This window comes from Lasioglossum baleicum, chromosome 13, assembly GCF_051020765.1.
Source record: "Lasioglossum baleicum chromosome 13, iyLasBale1, whole genome shotgun sequence".
Lineage (NCBI taxonomy): Eukaryota > Metazoa > Arthropoda > Insecta > Hymenoptera > Halictidae > Lasioglossum > Lasioglossum baleicum.
The window spans coordinates 10,919,784-10,935,442 of record NC_134941.1 but is presented as its reverse complement, the minus strand read 5'-3'; the positions used below and the strand labels follow the sequence as shown (position 1 = coordinate 10,935,442).

The following is a 15,659-nucleotide window of genomic DNA, read 5'->3' as shown; positions in this document are numbered from 1 at the left end:
ACGGACCAATTGAATTTTCTATTAGTCGGAATATTATTACCGAATACACACATAAAGCAATAGATGTACTTACAGAAACGTAAGTTAAGTGGGGGTAATATTACAAATTTAAAAGAATAAATTAAAAGTATATAAAAAGAACATACCTTACACGACTAATAGAAAATCGTAATTGTATCAGATTCATTCGATTTTAAAAAAAAACAGAAGAAAAAGCGAAATAAAAATTATCACTAGTTTTTGCGTAAATATAAAATATAATAGAATCGATTCTTACGTAATAAATATAACACGTAACAAAAGTATTTCGTATAATTCGTATAAATTAATAGATATCGATTAATGATCGCAGGATACCGGGAAGTCTCATAAAAATACTAATACATGATTGTCGATCAACGAATCGTAAATTTTTAATATTATGAAATTGATTGATATATCGCATCGTTACTCTTTTTTTCCTTTTTTATTTTCTTTTCTCATTTTAAAGCAATGTAACCGCTCCGAATTACGATGACATAGTGGCAATTTCCGTGTCTCTCAGTTACAGTAAATACACGATTTGGACTTCCTTACGACTGCGAAACTGTACACATACTTTATTTTCAATCGAACAAATCCCTTAATAATTAAAATAAAATATGAGATCAACAAGATCATTTACGTGTAACTCGTAGAGAGCAATCTTTTCTGTTACCATCACGCGTTAATGTCTTTAAATCTACCAATAATGCATCGTTACAGCATATCAAATGCCAACATTATTACTTTTTTTTCTCTCCAATTGTTCTCATTCGAAACTGAAAACACAAAATATTCTAATAAAATAGTACCGACGTTTTAAAAATGAATGCTCTGCGATCCGATCGATACAATTCAATTCTACAGAGTCTTACGTTTTTGTCTTATTCTCGATAAAACATTTTTTTTATTAGTTGTCACCGCATTACAATCTTTTCGAGAAATTAGTCTCAATTTGATTTCATAAAAGTCTGATTTCTTGTGCCGTACGATCTTTTCGATTTTTTGCGACTTTAAGTTTTTTTTTTGCAATGACTATACGTGCATTCATATTTCATATTCGTTTTAAAATTACTTTCGCGTACACAATGACACAATGAGACAGTGTGACGTTTCAAAGTATTATACAAGGTCCTCCAATTATCATTAAAACATTCAAAATACGTTCACTTGTAATACAATTTTAAAAAATCATTTGTGCTATATAAAAACAAACAGATAATAATGAAGGGAATTGACTGACATAAATAGTTTTATAGTTGGTAACGATACTATATCTAGACACGACAATTTCATTAATATGTCTCGACTCTTTTTTTTATAATGCAAATTATTCTTTAGGACAATAATTTACAATAAATAATAGGTTCGGGCCAGTGGTATTCTCATCACGATAGTTTTGTTAATTAGAGACAAACAAAATTGCAATAAGTATCTCGCATATACATATATGTATAATATTGCATGTAGAAGTACATTTATTTTTTAGTGATGTATGATTCTTTTCTTTACACAGTATATTTTCAGGACTGTTATCAATTGGCGATTATCAATTATCAATTCAGAAATGAATATTAGAGCTGGCCCAAACCTATGATATATGCAGAATTATTGCCAATTTTAAGTTTACCCTCATGTATTTATATATCGTTTGCACTCTCCCTTTCTATTCTATATCACAGTATGAAAAATGCTACATGAATTTTTTTTACACAGTATAATCGATACATATCACTCGGTACAAACGCCGCACACGTATTCACATTTTTCAAATCAGAAATCATAGCTACTTAGTACATAGGTATTATTATCGTGTGGAGATGTATAGTATATACATACGTACGTACGTACATCCATACATAGACACATACGTTCATACATACATCCATACATACAGACGTACATACATACATACGTACATACATACATAGATACATACATACATACTTTCTTTTCACACTCTTTGAAAATAAATTCTGCTCTTTGTCGCGTATGTATCAAATTCGTATATACACACATATACACACATATATATATATATATATAATATATGTACATATGTAAATATATGTATATACTACTAGCATTATATTTCAAATATAAATAAGGAGGGGTACCTACCAGTCAGGAAACGGTGTATAGGTATTGAGCCTGCTGTGTAACAGCCTACCGAGATGCTAGAAATCCCTTCTTTATTAATTCCGAATAACACACATTTGAAGAAATGCGTGTTAGCGATGCTTGTGTATATGCGTGTGTGTGTGTGTGTGTGCTTCAATGCCAGAGTTTCATCGCTTTCAGCGTACACGACGACGTTTGTACATGATCAAACTCTCTCTCAATCTCTCTCTCTCCCTCTTACTCTCTCTATATATATATGTATATATATATGTATGTATGTATATATATATACATATGTACCATTTTTTAGGATTCGATGGGTTGATTGAACTGAGCAGCTAAACGACGTTTCCCCGTGAACACTGCAAAAGACGAACGTTAACATACGAACAAGCATCTACAGGGTCAAATAACTCGTAAGTTATTTGTTGTACAAAAAAAGTTTCCAAGAAAAGTTTCATGGTTTCTTGGGGGACATATACAGTGGTCTATTCTGTTTTTTATTACTTTGCTTTTTTATATCGAGATATGTGGGTCACCTTCAGTTTTTTAAATGGAATGTCTACTATTGTCTCTGAAATTCGGATGAATTATGAAATTCTGCGTACAAACGTATTTTATACAAAGTGGGACTTAAAATGAGTACTGAGATATTTTTCAAACAAGTTTAAAACGGTCAATGCACTTGCGTTCCAGTGTTTCTAATAATACGTCCTCATATCACGATAAAACACAGATTAGAGCACTTGACGTCCACCAGGAATCCATGCAAAATTTGTTCGAAACATTTCTTCATACGACAAATATCTTACGAGTTTATTGAGATCATCACGTTACGAGACTCACCCTGTATATCGAATAACTAACTAAGAATAACTAGAGAACGCTATGACTGACTACTTACATTGCTTCGTGGGAGTGTTTTGTTTCTCGTGTTCAGTATCGGCGACCGCCGCGATACTGCTATCGTTGTCTGTGTTCTTAGAATCAATTTCGTCCGTTGATTTACTGGCCCGTTTCTCTCGTTTGTCCGCAACGAATTGCGTGCTTGTAATGTTCTCCGTGAACCCACTTTTCTTCGGAGTCAACGATAGCGAAGGGAGCGGTAGCTCGGAAGGATGAGGAGCCACGACCAAGTTACGTTTCGAGGAAAAGTAAGGAGACGTGCGTGGATTCAAAGGATTCGCAGCTGCCGGCAGCAGATTTTTTGTCGGTGACAGTAAATTGGATACGCTGTCGCCTGACAGGATTTGACTCCATGAAAGAGGTAGAGTTAGCGGAGGAACCTGTACAAAACAAAATCGATAGTCAAGTCAAATAAACCACGTTAATTCTTGTACCGTCAAAGAAAAAGAGTATCCAATCGCTTACCTGTACATTGGTATGCTCATCATGCGGATACATAAACTTGGTGGGAGTCGTCCAAACTGAAGATTCCCACTGATCTTTGTTCTCCTAGAGTTAGATTTACCAATGAAATAATTTGAAAAATACCGCCGTACGAACAGAAGAATGACAAAATACTTGAAAAATACCTCGGATGGAGAATCTGGTTTCGGTGGTGGTGGTGGAAAAGCAGGTGGTATGACCGGAGTGCGCATCAAGCTCTTGAGGAAGCTCTCGCTTCCGCTCTCCTGCAACGACCAATTAATTAATTGATCTTTCGACGTCGACGTCTTCCAGTACGCATCAGATTCCTTGGACCAGAGAGTGGTTTCGTTGGATTGTTTCCAGGAAATCTGGTTTTCGGTGGCTTGTTCTGTCCATTTTGATGAACACGACAACGGATTAATTGAAACATTGACGCGGTAGGAGGAATCGCTTTCGAATGATTCGTTGCTGGAATCCGTATCGCGGTGCGACGATGCCGACGTGGAAGCGGGTGGCAATGGTATACCAACGGCTGTTTCGGAAGAAGAGGATATCCATCATTGAAATGTGAACAATTCCATAATTCCACAAATCGGTTACGTACCAGCAAGTTTCTTATTTAGGTGTATAATTGTCTTTTTACGTTGCGTCAACTGTATCGTGACTGTACAGGGCAAGGCTTGCAAAAGCGCGAACACTGTTGAAAATCCGTATTTCGCAGGTTTGCAGACAGTACCTATAGTTGACAAGTATGCAGTCTCAAATTGTGGGAGTCTCAATGATCCACCGAAATTCATCATCACGCGGTATAAGTTGCAAGCGAAGCTGTGCAACGGAGTGAGCTCTATGTACTCCTCGTTGTCTACCGTTGTAAACTAAAAAAATCGTCGTTCCGCTTATGTAAAGAAATCATCCGCAAAAATCTTTGTAGCACCATTCGTTTCGAGACTTACCTTAACAACGTTCGACTGATTTTGTTTCACTTCGTCCATGTTGCATTGCTTCGAATAATACTGGCTGTACAATTGTTGGAACTGTTTAAGCGTCGTTTTGTGATCAGGTTTGTCCATCAATACTCGACGGCATTGTAAAGTTAATTGTTGCAAATGAGACTGATCGATCATCGCAACTACTGGGCCAGTTGCCAAATAAAGTATCTGAAAGTTGAAGCGTCGTTTAACGTAAGCTGAAAGCGAATACGAGCTTTCGATGTTGATCTTGAAGTTGAGAATACCTTTACTGTATCTCCAAGCTTCTGCATAAGTTGCAGGATAGACGCACAATCGAACAGTTCTGGTTTCAGCGCGTAACCAAACTGTCGCAGAAAACTCTGTGGTATGCTGGAGATGCTGAGACTACCTTTCGACCGCCCGATTAATTTTGATATCTGTTCGGAAAGTACGCGGACACCTTCCTTTTCTGTTAGGGAGATCTGTCGTTCTCCTGAATTGTTATCCTCGATCTTGACCACGTCCGGTATGGCCTCGAACAGCTCGATCAATTTGGTGAAACCATAATCGGATACACGACATTGATGACCAAAATGATGATGATACGAAGGCACGAATTTATTAAACTGCATTCTACATTGAGGCGCGTGTCGTAGCAATTCCACAACCTGTGCGCGAAGGGATCAATGTAGTTTCATTAATGTACAGCGTGAGTTTCGTAACGTGACGATCTCAAATAATTCGTAAGTTAGTTGTTGTACGAAAAAATGTTTCCAACAAATGTTGCATGGTTTCCTGTCGTATTTTAAATAAGCAGGTAATTTTGCTTTGCAAATGAAAAACACATGTTGCTAGCAAGTGATTGGGAAACAAGAATGTACAGCTTATCTGAAAGATGGCAAATAATAGAAATTCCATCATTGAATAATAAACATTAATACAAATATTAAACATCTATTTTTATAAATTGATTCAAATATTTTCTTTAACATACGACAGAACTTTCCCTGCAACCTAATAATTATCTCCACAAGATCTGGTTACTATATTTTACCTCTACAGAGAATTGTTTCGTTCTCTCGATCTCTTCCGCAGTTTGTTCCCGTTTCGGTATTGCTATCAATTTGTCTCCGTCGCTGATAGTTGTGACGACAACGGTGTTTTCGGACACTTCGCCAAGGATGTCTTCAATCTCGCAAACGCCGTAATCCACGATGTCCCATGGCTTGGCTGTGCATAGTACTCCGATTACTTATCTGATCTCAATACAATACAATCTTACAATGTAATTGTTTGAACTCATTAAAAGGAAACGTTTAGCTACCTATTACTCTGACATAAACACTTGGGAACTCTGATAGCGCCACTTGCTTGCTGGCTTTGGATTTTAGAACTCTTAACAAGTCCGATGTAAAACGACGCACTTGAGCTCGGTGAGACAATGTTACCACTCGATTGTTTCCTTCGCCCATCACCTGAAACGACGAGTGATATAATTCATATTTCTTCTTCTTAATTCTTTGCACTCCGAATTGTTTTTCAATTTTGTTTGCCGACAACTCTCTACTATTTTAAGTGTTTTATTTGAAATTTTCTTCAAAGGACAGTTCGTTGACTGCTACTTGTTTTAAACAATTTTGTTTACTAATTATGTTAAATATAGTTCTCAAGCTTTGTTGTAATTTATATTGGAGCTTGTATTTGTTTTTAACTAAAAAATACGACTTGAATAAATAATATAAGAACCAAATACGTATACACACGTTTCATTTACATTTTCCTTTCTCCGATGTAGAGTCACACTCGACAAAGGAGTGCAAAGGGTTAAATTCAATCTCTTGCAAACTACGGACGATGAAGAAAACCGAATAATCTTTTTCTCAATTTACCTGCACAGTATGTGTTAGCGCTTCCAATAGATCGATAAGTTTAGTGAATCCGTAATCGGCGACCCTGCATTGTCGTCCAAAGTGATGGTGATATGCTGGTATAAATCGATTAAACGGCAATTGACAGTGAGGAGCAGTTTTCAAAAGATCGACCAACTCGCGACTGAAGAGTGCTAGTTGATTCGCAAGTGGCGGACTTACACACTTGTTTTCTGGAGAAGAATGCGATACGTGGGTTTATCGTTAGAAAACAAGAAAACGATATTGTACGTATGTAGATTCCGATTGAATGATCTTACCTTCGTGATTATGATCGTGGGTTTGATCCCCTGTCCAAATAAGATATTTAACGCTGCCCATACCTTGCTTCAATTCTACGCAAGACAAACAGGATACCAAATGCTCCAAAGGTACACCGCTATCAACTACCTGTAGTTTTTCTTTGAACTCAGCCTCATAACAATTTGGCAAGCTGAAACGATTAATCGCGGGTAGATTGATTGAAATATATACGATACTGAATGCGTCAATTACTCAATTACAACATAAATAAATTTTCATTCAATGAAATAACTACTTCAAAATGCAAAACAGATATTTGCTAGTGCGATCGACATCTTCGTTTATGCTTGAAACACTAAATTTAAAGTTTTGAGATTGTAAATGCTGTATGCGAGTAATTAGAAGTTAATAATATCGTAAATGATATACCTAGGCAGTGGTAAACTTCCGTTGTGTGTGCTTAGTAATTGATGTATACGCGCATCAAGAACTTTTAAAGAAATTTTTACATTAGGAAGCGACGCTACTTTCTGTTCAGCCCATCCTTTGTCAGACCATGGTTTCATCATATGAATGGTACAGTATGGTAGTTCCACTTGTTCCTCCTAAAAACGAGACATTTCCCTTTGATCTTGTGTACACGATGGATTCGATACAAGCAAGCTATATTTATTATTTCAGAAACTATTAATCGCTTGGAGCTGTCGTCACGGCTCTTCGACGGTAAAAGGAACAACGTTGTAGCTCTACTGTTACTGGAAAAGCTCGAACTCGGCTTCTTTTGCATCATTCTTGATTTGTTGATTATATCAGATGATTGCACAAGTGTCTTTTCTAATTGTAGAAAAGAATGGTGACTATATAATTGATTAATAAAGCTGTATTCTTTAAAATTTAACCATTGCATTTTATTTTCAAATTGGGCACGAACTTATGCAATCATCTGATAATTTGAAACGCTCGATAATGCTAAAGATTTCAACGACACACACCTGAGCCGTTGTATTGAGACAAGGCGATGGGGTATTCCTGTGATCTGGATTTAGAGATACCATCCTACCACCAGGATTCTCGGTGACGATACAAACATCCTTCATCTTGTACAGCTCCGAAACGCTGATGGAAATCATGAAGCGACTTTCGTACATTTCACGGAATTTAAAAAGCGGAAGCTTGTGCCCTGGTACTTCTTGCAACAACATCACGATCTGCGCGCGTACAACCTGGGGACTTGCTCTACCGCTATGGGCGTACGCTATTAGAATACGTTTATAGCCAACTTTGCGTCGATGTAATTGGGAAATCGCATATTGAGCGTCCGACAGAGAAGGTACTTTGACGCTGGCAGCAAAATTACCATCGGACTGTGTAAAAATTGAGACGTTTAATACCTGAAAAAGTACGAGTACAGTGAGTATTTAGGTTGCTCATTTGTTATCCCAATCAAAATATTAAATTTCAATACCATTACGTGTTCCAGGAAGATCGAGGCAAGCATGTGCCTCATCTTTTTTGGATTAATACTTTGGTCTAGATTTGTTACTTGCAATTCGATAGGCGTGCAAGTTTCGTTGTTCATTGAACTTCCATTGTGGTTATTTATTGGATTGAAGAATTTCTGAAATAACAGAAAGATCTTATATGTAATAATTGTCTAGAGGACGCAAGGAATTACGATTAAAATAAATAAAAACAATAAAGCACCTCTACTTCTTCGTTCTCTGCATCGCTCAGTTGATAAGGAGACGTACGATTGTTCTGATGACTGGTTGGCTGTATGGAATTTTCGTACGGTGACGGTGTCCTAGCGTTAGACGCAGGGGTAGGTTGTTGATTCTTCGAAAATAAAGAGACGAACAATGAAAATACATAGGTGTATGGAAATTGATTTCATACATGATATATTTCGTACCTGTCCATTCCACTGATTTCGTTCTCGCGGTTGCAGATCGCACATAGGAGACGGACTGCGACGTTTGAACGAATTCAACTGAGAGTGTCCGTTTCCATTGAAATTCGCTGAAACATTTAACTGAGGATGTTGCTGCCGTGACCCAGTCCACTCTGGAGGTTGAACAAAAGAATTATGTGTTCCTCGTATACGCCTCAAACCCTCTGGAGTTCGAGAGGATACATTACTCGTGGCTGTATTATCCCGAGCCTGCGGGATATGAATTCTTCTACTAAGTAATTTTTTCTCCACCTTCAAAATATTCGTAAAAATCAATTACCACAAACATTGTAAACGTTTACACCCGTGAAAGTAATATAAACATTTTCTACATACTTTGTACTGCTCCTCCCACATATGACCAAACTGTGATGAACCAGAGATTTGCCAAAATAATGGAGATTGGACCCTTGCAAGCTCATTATAGGCTCTATTAAAAGATACATTATTATTACTGGAGTATGGTCTTCCAACGAAAATTGACGGTTGTTGAATCATCCTGTAAAGGGGAAATATAACAGATGAAAAAGAAATATTTCTATGAATTGTATCGTAATCTTTTGCAACGACAAATCAGATAAGATCAAAGTTCAAACCTTCACTGCCCGAATCAGCAAGGACAATAGTAATCGTCTACTTGCGACTCGAAGGCTCTGATCTCGGATTTCATCATTTGTGAAAGATTACTTATTACTAGACTACGGAAGCTTATGCAATTTGCAATTTTTAAATCTGGAATACATCAAAATTTGACTAAATTCTGTCGAAGGATATATTCTGGCATTTTTTGAAACTTTTCAGAAGCCATAAATGCATAAAGCTCCGCAGTCTACTTATTACTATAAATACATATATTATTAACTACCGGAAACTTGTTACTAGTTTCTTTTAATGTCCGTGCTATATCAAAAAGAAGTTTAATGAATTCTCTTTCGTTCAATGATCTCAAAAAAAAAAGAAAGAAGTTAGCTGGTAATATATGCCACTCGAAATAATTGGTTGGCTTACAAATAAAATGGATAAGGCAAGTAAAGCGTTGGATGCGGTGCATAGAATTACCCTGGCGGAGCAGAGACAGGAGCGCAATGAGCATTCCAGGCTGAAGCATATGTTCCAAGAACTGGTGACGCCGACTGATAATGTGGAATTTGAAGGGTTCTTCCACCCGAAACCGAAGTACTTGCACTATACATTTGTTTTGACGAACTAATTGCAATTTCTGATTCACTCACTGCACGATTTCTGTTTGTAAAGTTTCCTGTGATCATAAATCATTATGTTATTAACGTGTATCATATATATCAACCTATAAATATAATACCGGAATAAATTACCTTGAAATTTTTGAAAATAAGTCTCGCTTTTATTCAGCAATTTTACCGAAATTTCCGAACCAAGGACAATTTTCCTATTCATATGTTTCAGAGCCCTAACAAAAAAAGCCACGTTGTTATTGAGCAATGCTGAGTAACTGTAATTACAAGGTTCCACTACAGAAAGATAATCAAATTTGTCTATAAATGACCTTTGGAGGACGCAGAACATGTTATATTTATCATATAATAGAGATTTGATATAATAGACATATTATATATTTGATATAATAGATGTTTTAACATTTGAATGGATTCTCTTAGTCACTTGAAAATACATAATTTTGTTCTTTTAATTTATGTACATATACGCTAACGACTTACCTTGTATATAAATAAAATCATTGGATCGAGTCAACGTTGTAACACATAAAATAAAACGATAAATAATAACGGTATATCGGATAATAAGTTTCAATGGTAACAGCACAATGTACATAAATGAAACAAATACGTTGTACAAATCTAAATTATAATCTTTCTACAGTACCACTATGTTCGTTACATTGCTGTTCACAGTTTGAAATCTATCTTATTTATGTGTTTGTCCCTACTACTCGGGAAGTAGGTGTTTTCTTAATACTCGACAGTCCAATGGAATATCGGTAATTACTAATAGGTGATTGGTTCTACAAAGGGCGGCCTCTTTAAACCCAACCCGTACTACCAATGTTATTATCGCGTTGCGATACAATGAAAGAAACGGTAAGAAACTTACAGAATGGTACTGCACGTATATCGTATAAAGCTACGTTCAACATTGTTTAACGCATAAAAAATATATACCTTTTTGCTAAGATTCGCGAAGTGAAACGTACAACTGCATTACTCGATTGGACTTTTATTACACGTCCACCACAGTTTTCTGATAATTGTTTAAGGCGACGTTTAATGGACGAAACATCTTGATCTTTAGGAAGATTATAAACTAGAAGATAATAAAATGCAGTAACCTGTAAGGAACACGAATTTTACAAAATACTAAAAAGTTGAAAATCTCGGGAGAACTAATACTTTCGTTTGTCATGCAAAGACACAAGTGTTAGTAGCAACAGAAATGTTAATGAAGACAAACAAATCGACAGAGAGACAAGCACAATGTTCAAAATTTCCAAAAAAAATCAGAAAGCATAAAACTTATGAAAAGCAGTTTATTGTATAATAAAAAAAATTTATAGGCCCTTATTACTGACTGGTAGGACCCAGTGTATATTATTGAACCTTTTACCTCTAGAGTATTGGACGGCAGTGATTCCATAAGTTCTGAAAATTCATAATGCTCGTTGGCACAGAGTATTAACGCATCGGAAGTATCCTTCATATGTATAAGTATCACATGGATCTTCTTTCTGTAACGTAAATCACTGAGATCAGCGGCGAAATCAATATCGCTAGATATCAAAATCACAGCTGCTGGACTTCCGTGTATGTCCGCGAACCTCCTTATGGATTGTTTTAGCTTTTCGTCTGCAGCGTTCTTACAGCTTCCAGAAACGTGTATTAAATTAACCTAATGCGAAAATTTCTGTAGAACAGATAATACCAATTCTTTACAAATACGTTTGATTAGTTTACCTGAGCATCGTTTAATTCTTTCACAACCTGACTAGTCTCCTTCCGAACATCACAAACAACAATAAATTCTGCTTCTTTGTAACCGCTAAAAAATTTATCTCTAATTACTTGTGTCGCTGCTATAGCAGATCGTCCTTTAGGAACCTGAAATGTACACCAATACTTTAGCTGATCGATCAATCATTTGTCGACAATGCGATACGAACATGACAATTTTCTATGTCCCAAAATACTCCGATAGGTGGTAGATATGCTGGTAAAGTTGGCAAATTAATCGGACTCTCATGATGTAAAAGGGAACAATCGTGTTTGCGTTGGCTGAACGGCCAAGTAGACGCCTTCGTTTCATATCTAAAGCTACCGTTATTGGTACTGGTGTCGCTCAGCGTATGCAACGTGTCGTTTCCAACATTTTGCGACGAAACTTTTTGTGCGGATAATAACTGTAACAATCTCTCGTTAAGACCTTCAATTTCGTCTTTATCGTTTGCACAGAGTGCATGATAATCTGTAGCGTCTTGGTCTGCCATGTGTTTTATGAGGTATCATTTAGCATCCCAAGCGTATAACCTGCAAATAATAGAACAAACACGAATATAATACAATTTCTAAAACGTACAAACGAAATGAAAGAATAGCACTAGAGTCTAAGAAATGTTATCAAATGATAAACTCAGTACAATAATCTGATAAGTGGACTGCAGATTTTTCTGCGAATACAGATGTTTTTATTGTTTTTTGAAACTTAGAATTACATAAAAGTCTGTTTCTTTTGTGAATGGATTTGAGAAGTTTAAAATTAAGTGAATCTTACTGAAGCATTTATTCTATTGCATTCATCGTACTTCTACACGCTATAAACGCAGTAAATGCGCAGCCGAACGAACAAACACACGTACAATTATATCTAATCTTGAGAATGTTATGCAAAATTAATACCAACAACATTCACAGCGTAATACAGTGTAGAAAGATTCGTACGTTACCTAAAACATTAACTCATTATAGTCGCAAAAGTGTCTATGCAAGAGACGCAGATAAACAGGATCGTTGTCAAACGTTGGATAGATTGCAACTTTCTCAATACATTTTAAAGAATACACGAAATATCGCACGAATACAGAAATTCATGTCCGAAATTCATACTACATACAGGAAGCAAACACCGAGTAAGTAAACGAACATGCAACTATACTATGTATCAATGTATCCGATTTACTATCTCTCCCGCTTCTTGCGTACCGTGAAATGTGAAAACGCACGCATCTTTATACAGAGAGACACTGAAGAAAATTGTTCGCAAGTGGTTCGCAACTTTTATATCACTATGTAGCCGAAAAATGAATTGTGCTCGAACAAATAAAAGAAATTTCAATTTATCGCAAATAGATTACAGGGATTCATTAGTTTATGCTAGTCAAAATTATATCAAAATAAAATACATATACACTTGAAATTTCTGAATAATTCGAATAGGGTAAGGTAAAACCAGGTAAAACTGGCGGCAGAAAAGACTCCGGGCGTGAGCGCTCTCCACTCTCATATCCTCTCTGTTAATGGCTACACTTCCGTCACTTCCGTTGACTTCCGTCCATAAGTCACCGGACACTTATTCAAATTTGGATGCAGAATGCAGACGATTTTTTGTTATGTATATAGTGCAATATAGTGGTATATAGGAAACATGTAAATAAAATCTGACCAAATTATATCACGGTTTTGTCGTTTCTTACAATTCTTTATGAAATAATTTTAAAATGTTTACGAAATAATGCATAAATATACGTGAATACATACTCCCTCAAATAATATTAGATATATAAATTTTCATATTAATTTAATGATATTTTAAAACAATACTAAATTCTATATATATAAAATTTCTTATATGTACCTCGTTTTTATATCGCTGTCTATTTACTATTTAGAATTATCTTGTGACGTCAGTTGTGGGCATTAGATACTCTGTTATCTTGGAACGCTGTACTATGTACTCTGTGTTTGTGGATTCCATGATTGTTGCTGCGCGGTGAGTTGTTCGAGTTCGAGTTATGGTCACTTCAAAAATTTCGGTAATATGGCATCATTAGAGGACGAGTCATTTCGCGAAGTTAATAGACGTTTCGAGGATACTATGCAAAAGACAGAATGGATTCCTTTGTCTCTTACTTTAATCGAATATCCCCAGGGCAAGTACCTTTCAATATTGTAACAAAATTTATGTAAATTTCGATTACCTTCAGTATATGCATAAATTTTATTTTCCTTTCTTTAGAAAAACTATTATTTAAATGGTATTCCTAACATATTTTCATTTAGAATTTACCTTATATTTCACAGCTTGTACATTAACCACGAAATTACATTTTTTATCACAGAAATTTACGCATGCACGACATTTAATGAACAATTTATAATATAGTTGAAAAGACACTTGTTGGAAAGATGCAGCTATAAATATTCAACTGTTGACGAATGTTATAGTTGTTGGAACAATGTTGTGTACTTTTTGTCTAACTTTTCACTCACTTTCTCTAATGTAATTATTATGTTTTCAGGTGACCTATTCGGAAAATTCTTAGCTCTAATAAGTTTAGCACCGTTTGCTATTATAGCTGGTTTTATAACATTGATCTTATTTAGAAGAGACTTGCAAACGGTGAGTAAGAATCTTATAATCCTGATGATTTACAAGTGAAATAACATTGCTACTTTTGTGTTTGTAGATCACATTTTTTAGCGGTATTATAATAAATGACTTCATCAATTTTGTATTGAAACATACAATTCGCGAAGCAAGACCGATGAGACGCGATAGTGTTTTCGTTGAATATGGTATGCCGTCGATGCACGCACAGTTTATGTGGTTTTTTGCTGCGTATACAATACTTTTTATATGCGTCAGGTAATTCACATTTTTCTCTAATGAATATTCAGAAAAACTATTCCTTAATGTTTTCCTATTTTCAGGCTGCATCATAACAATAATAGCAGCGTCTCGGAAAGATTCTGGAGAATTGCTACTATAGCTGCCTGTATAATTGTTTCTCTTTTAGTGACATACAGTAGGGTTTATTTATTATACCATTCTATTTCTCAAGTTCTATATGGTACACTCATAGGAATCATATTGGGCGTAATATGGTTTCTAATAATGCATGTAGTATTTATACCAATTTTTCCTTATATTGTTTCATGGTATGTAACAATGTCGATAATGAAAATTTTATACAATTTACGATACAAAGACTATAATATCATAATGTAATTTTAGGCGGATATCAGAGTACCTACTGATACGTGATACAACATTAATTCCTAATATTCTCTGGTTCGAGTATACGAATATTCGCACAGAAGCTCGAGCACGTGCACGTAAACTTGTATCAATGAAATCGCAATGACGTCTAATGTCTAGCCACAGGCTGAAAACAAATAGGAAATAAATGACTGAATAATATACATATATATTATATGTTTAATATACTTAATATATATGTGTACATATACATATATATTGTATATTAAAAAAACAAGTGATATCATTCCTTCGGTCAGACGAAATTAAACAAATCCAAAAATTCGTTTGGTTCAGAGAAACGTCTTTGAATAACGGGTGGCAGAGTATTTCGCCATTAGTAATATTTCTAAATGCATAAGGTACTAGTACAAATTTTCCATAGAAATTTTCACAATTTATATGGTTGGAACCTGTACGTTTCAATAATTTAAGTTTGTATAATTTTTCATAAATTATTTATACGCCACACTTAACGAGCAATATTTATATGTATATCTTTTATCTATTTACTTTCGTAACTAAGTAATGTATATACATTATGCGAATGATATATGTAAATCTTTCAGTTTTGTAAAGACAAATATTGTTTACTGTAGAATATCGTAGAACCAGATACACGCGACATTAACTAGCAATATGGAATGATAATTTATTGAACATTTTTACCATTCATCTTTATGGGACTGGTAAAAGACATGAAATCTTGGCTATGATTTATTATTGAATTGTTAACAGTTTGTAAGTTTTAGATGAGTTCTAAACATTGTACATATAATTCCTTCGTTTATTGCTAAACAGCTATACGATAATTATATTAAAATTCGT

At 35.2% G+C, this 15,659-nt stretch overlaps 2 protein-coding genes across 4 annotated transcripts; one reads left to right on the top strand and one right to left on the bottom strand.

Moving 5' to 3' along the window:
• Positions 1-2,243: 2,243 nt before the first annotated feature.
• On the bottom strand, positions 2,244-13,045 carry Marf1 (meiosis regulator and mRNA stability factor 1-like protein). 3 transcript variants are annotated; one of them, XM_076437497.1, is made up of 24 exons: positions 12,776-13,045; positions 11,740-12,103; positions 11,534-11,677; positions 11,187-11,468; positions 10,745-10,911; positions 9,920-10,014; positions 9,645-9,843; positions 8,922-9,084; positions 8,547-8,837; positions 8,339-8,470; positions 8,100-8,252; positions 7,627-8,025; positions 7,064-7,239; positions 6,652-6,824; positions 6,353-6,564; positions 5,788-5,938; positions 5,518-5,693; positions 4,748-5,131; positions 4,467-4,670; positions 4,118-4,388; positions 3,678-4,045; positions 3,514-3,597; positions 3,047-3,428; positions 2,244-2,504 (listed from the first exon to the last, which is right to left on the bottom strand). In XM_076437497.1, exons 2-24 carry the CDS (start codon positions 12,061-12,063, stop codon positions 2,449-2,451), a joined length of 4,986 nt encoding a protein of 1,661 aa, XP_076293612.1. In that variant the 5' UTR covers positions 12,064-12,103; positions 12,776-13,045; the 3' UTR covers positions 2,244-2,448. The 3 variants fall into 3 exon arrangements, with proteins under 3 accessions (XP_076293612.1, XP_076293611.1, XP_076293613.1); XM_076437496.1 differs by lacking the exon at positions 12,776-13,045 and adding an exon at positions 12,520-12,659; XM_076437498.1 differs by lacking the exon at positions 12,776-13,045 and adding an exon at positions 12,348-12,492.
• On the top strand, positions 12,564-15,476 carry LOC143215393 (dolichyldiphosphatase 1). Its single transcript, XM_076437501.1, has 6 exons — positions 12,564-12,702; positions 13,462-13,722; positions 14,092-14,192; positions 14,260-14,438; positions 14,504-14,731; positions 14,808-15,476. The coding sequence occupies exons 2-6, from the start codon at positions 13,611-13,613 to the stop codon at positions 14,935-14,937; spliced, it is 750 nt and encodes a 249-aa protein (XP_076293616.1). The 5' UTR covers positions 12,564-12,702; positions 13,462-13,610; the 3' UTR covers positions 14,938-15,476.
• Positions 15,477-15,659: the final 183 nt, after the last annotated feature.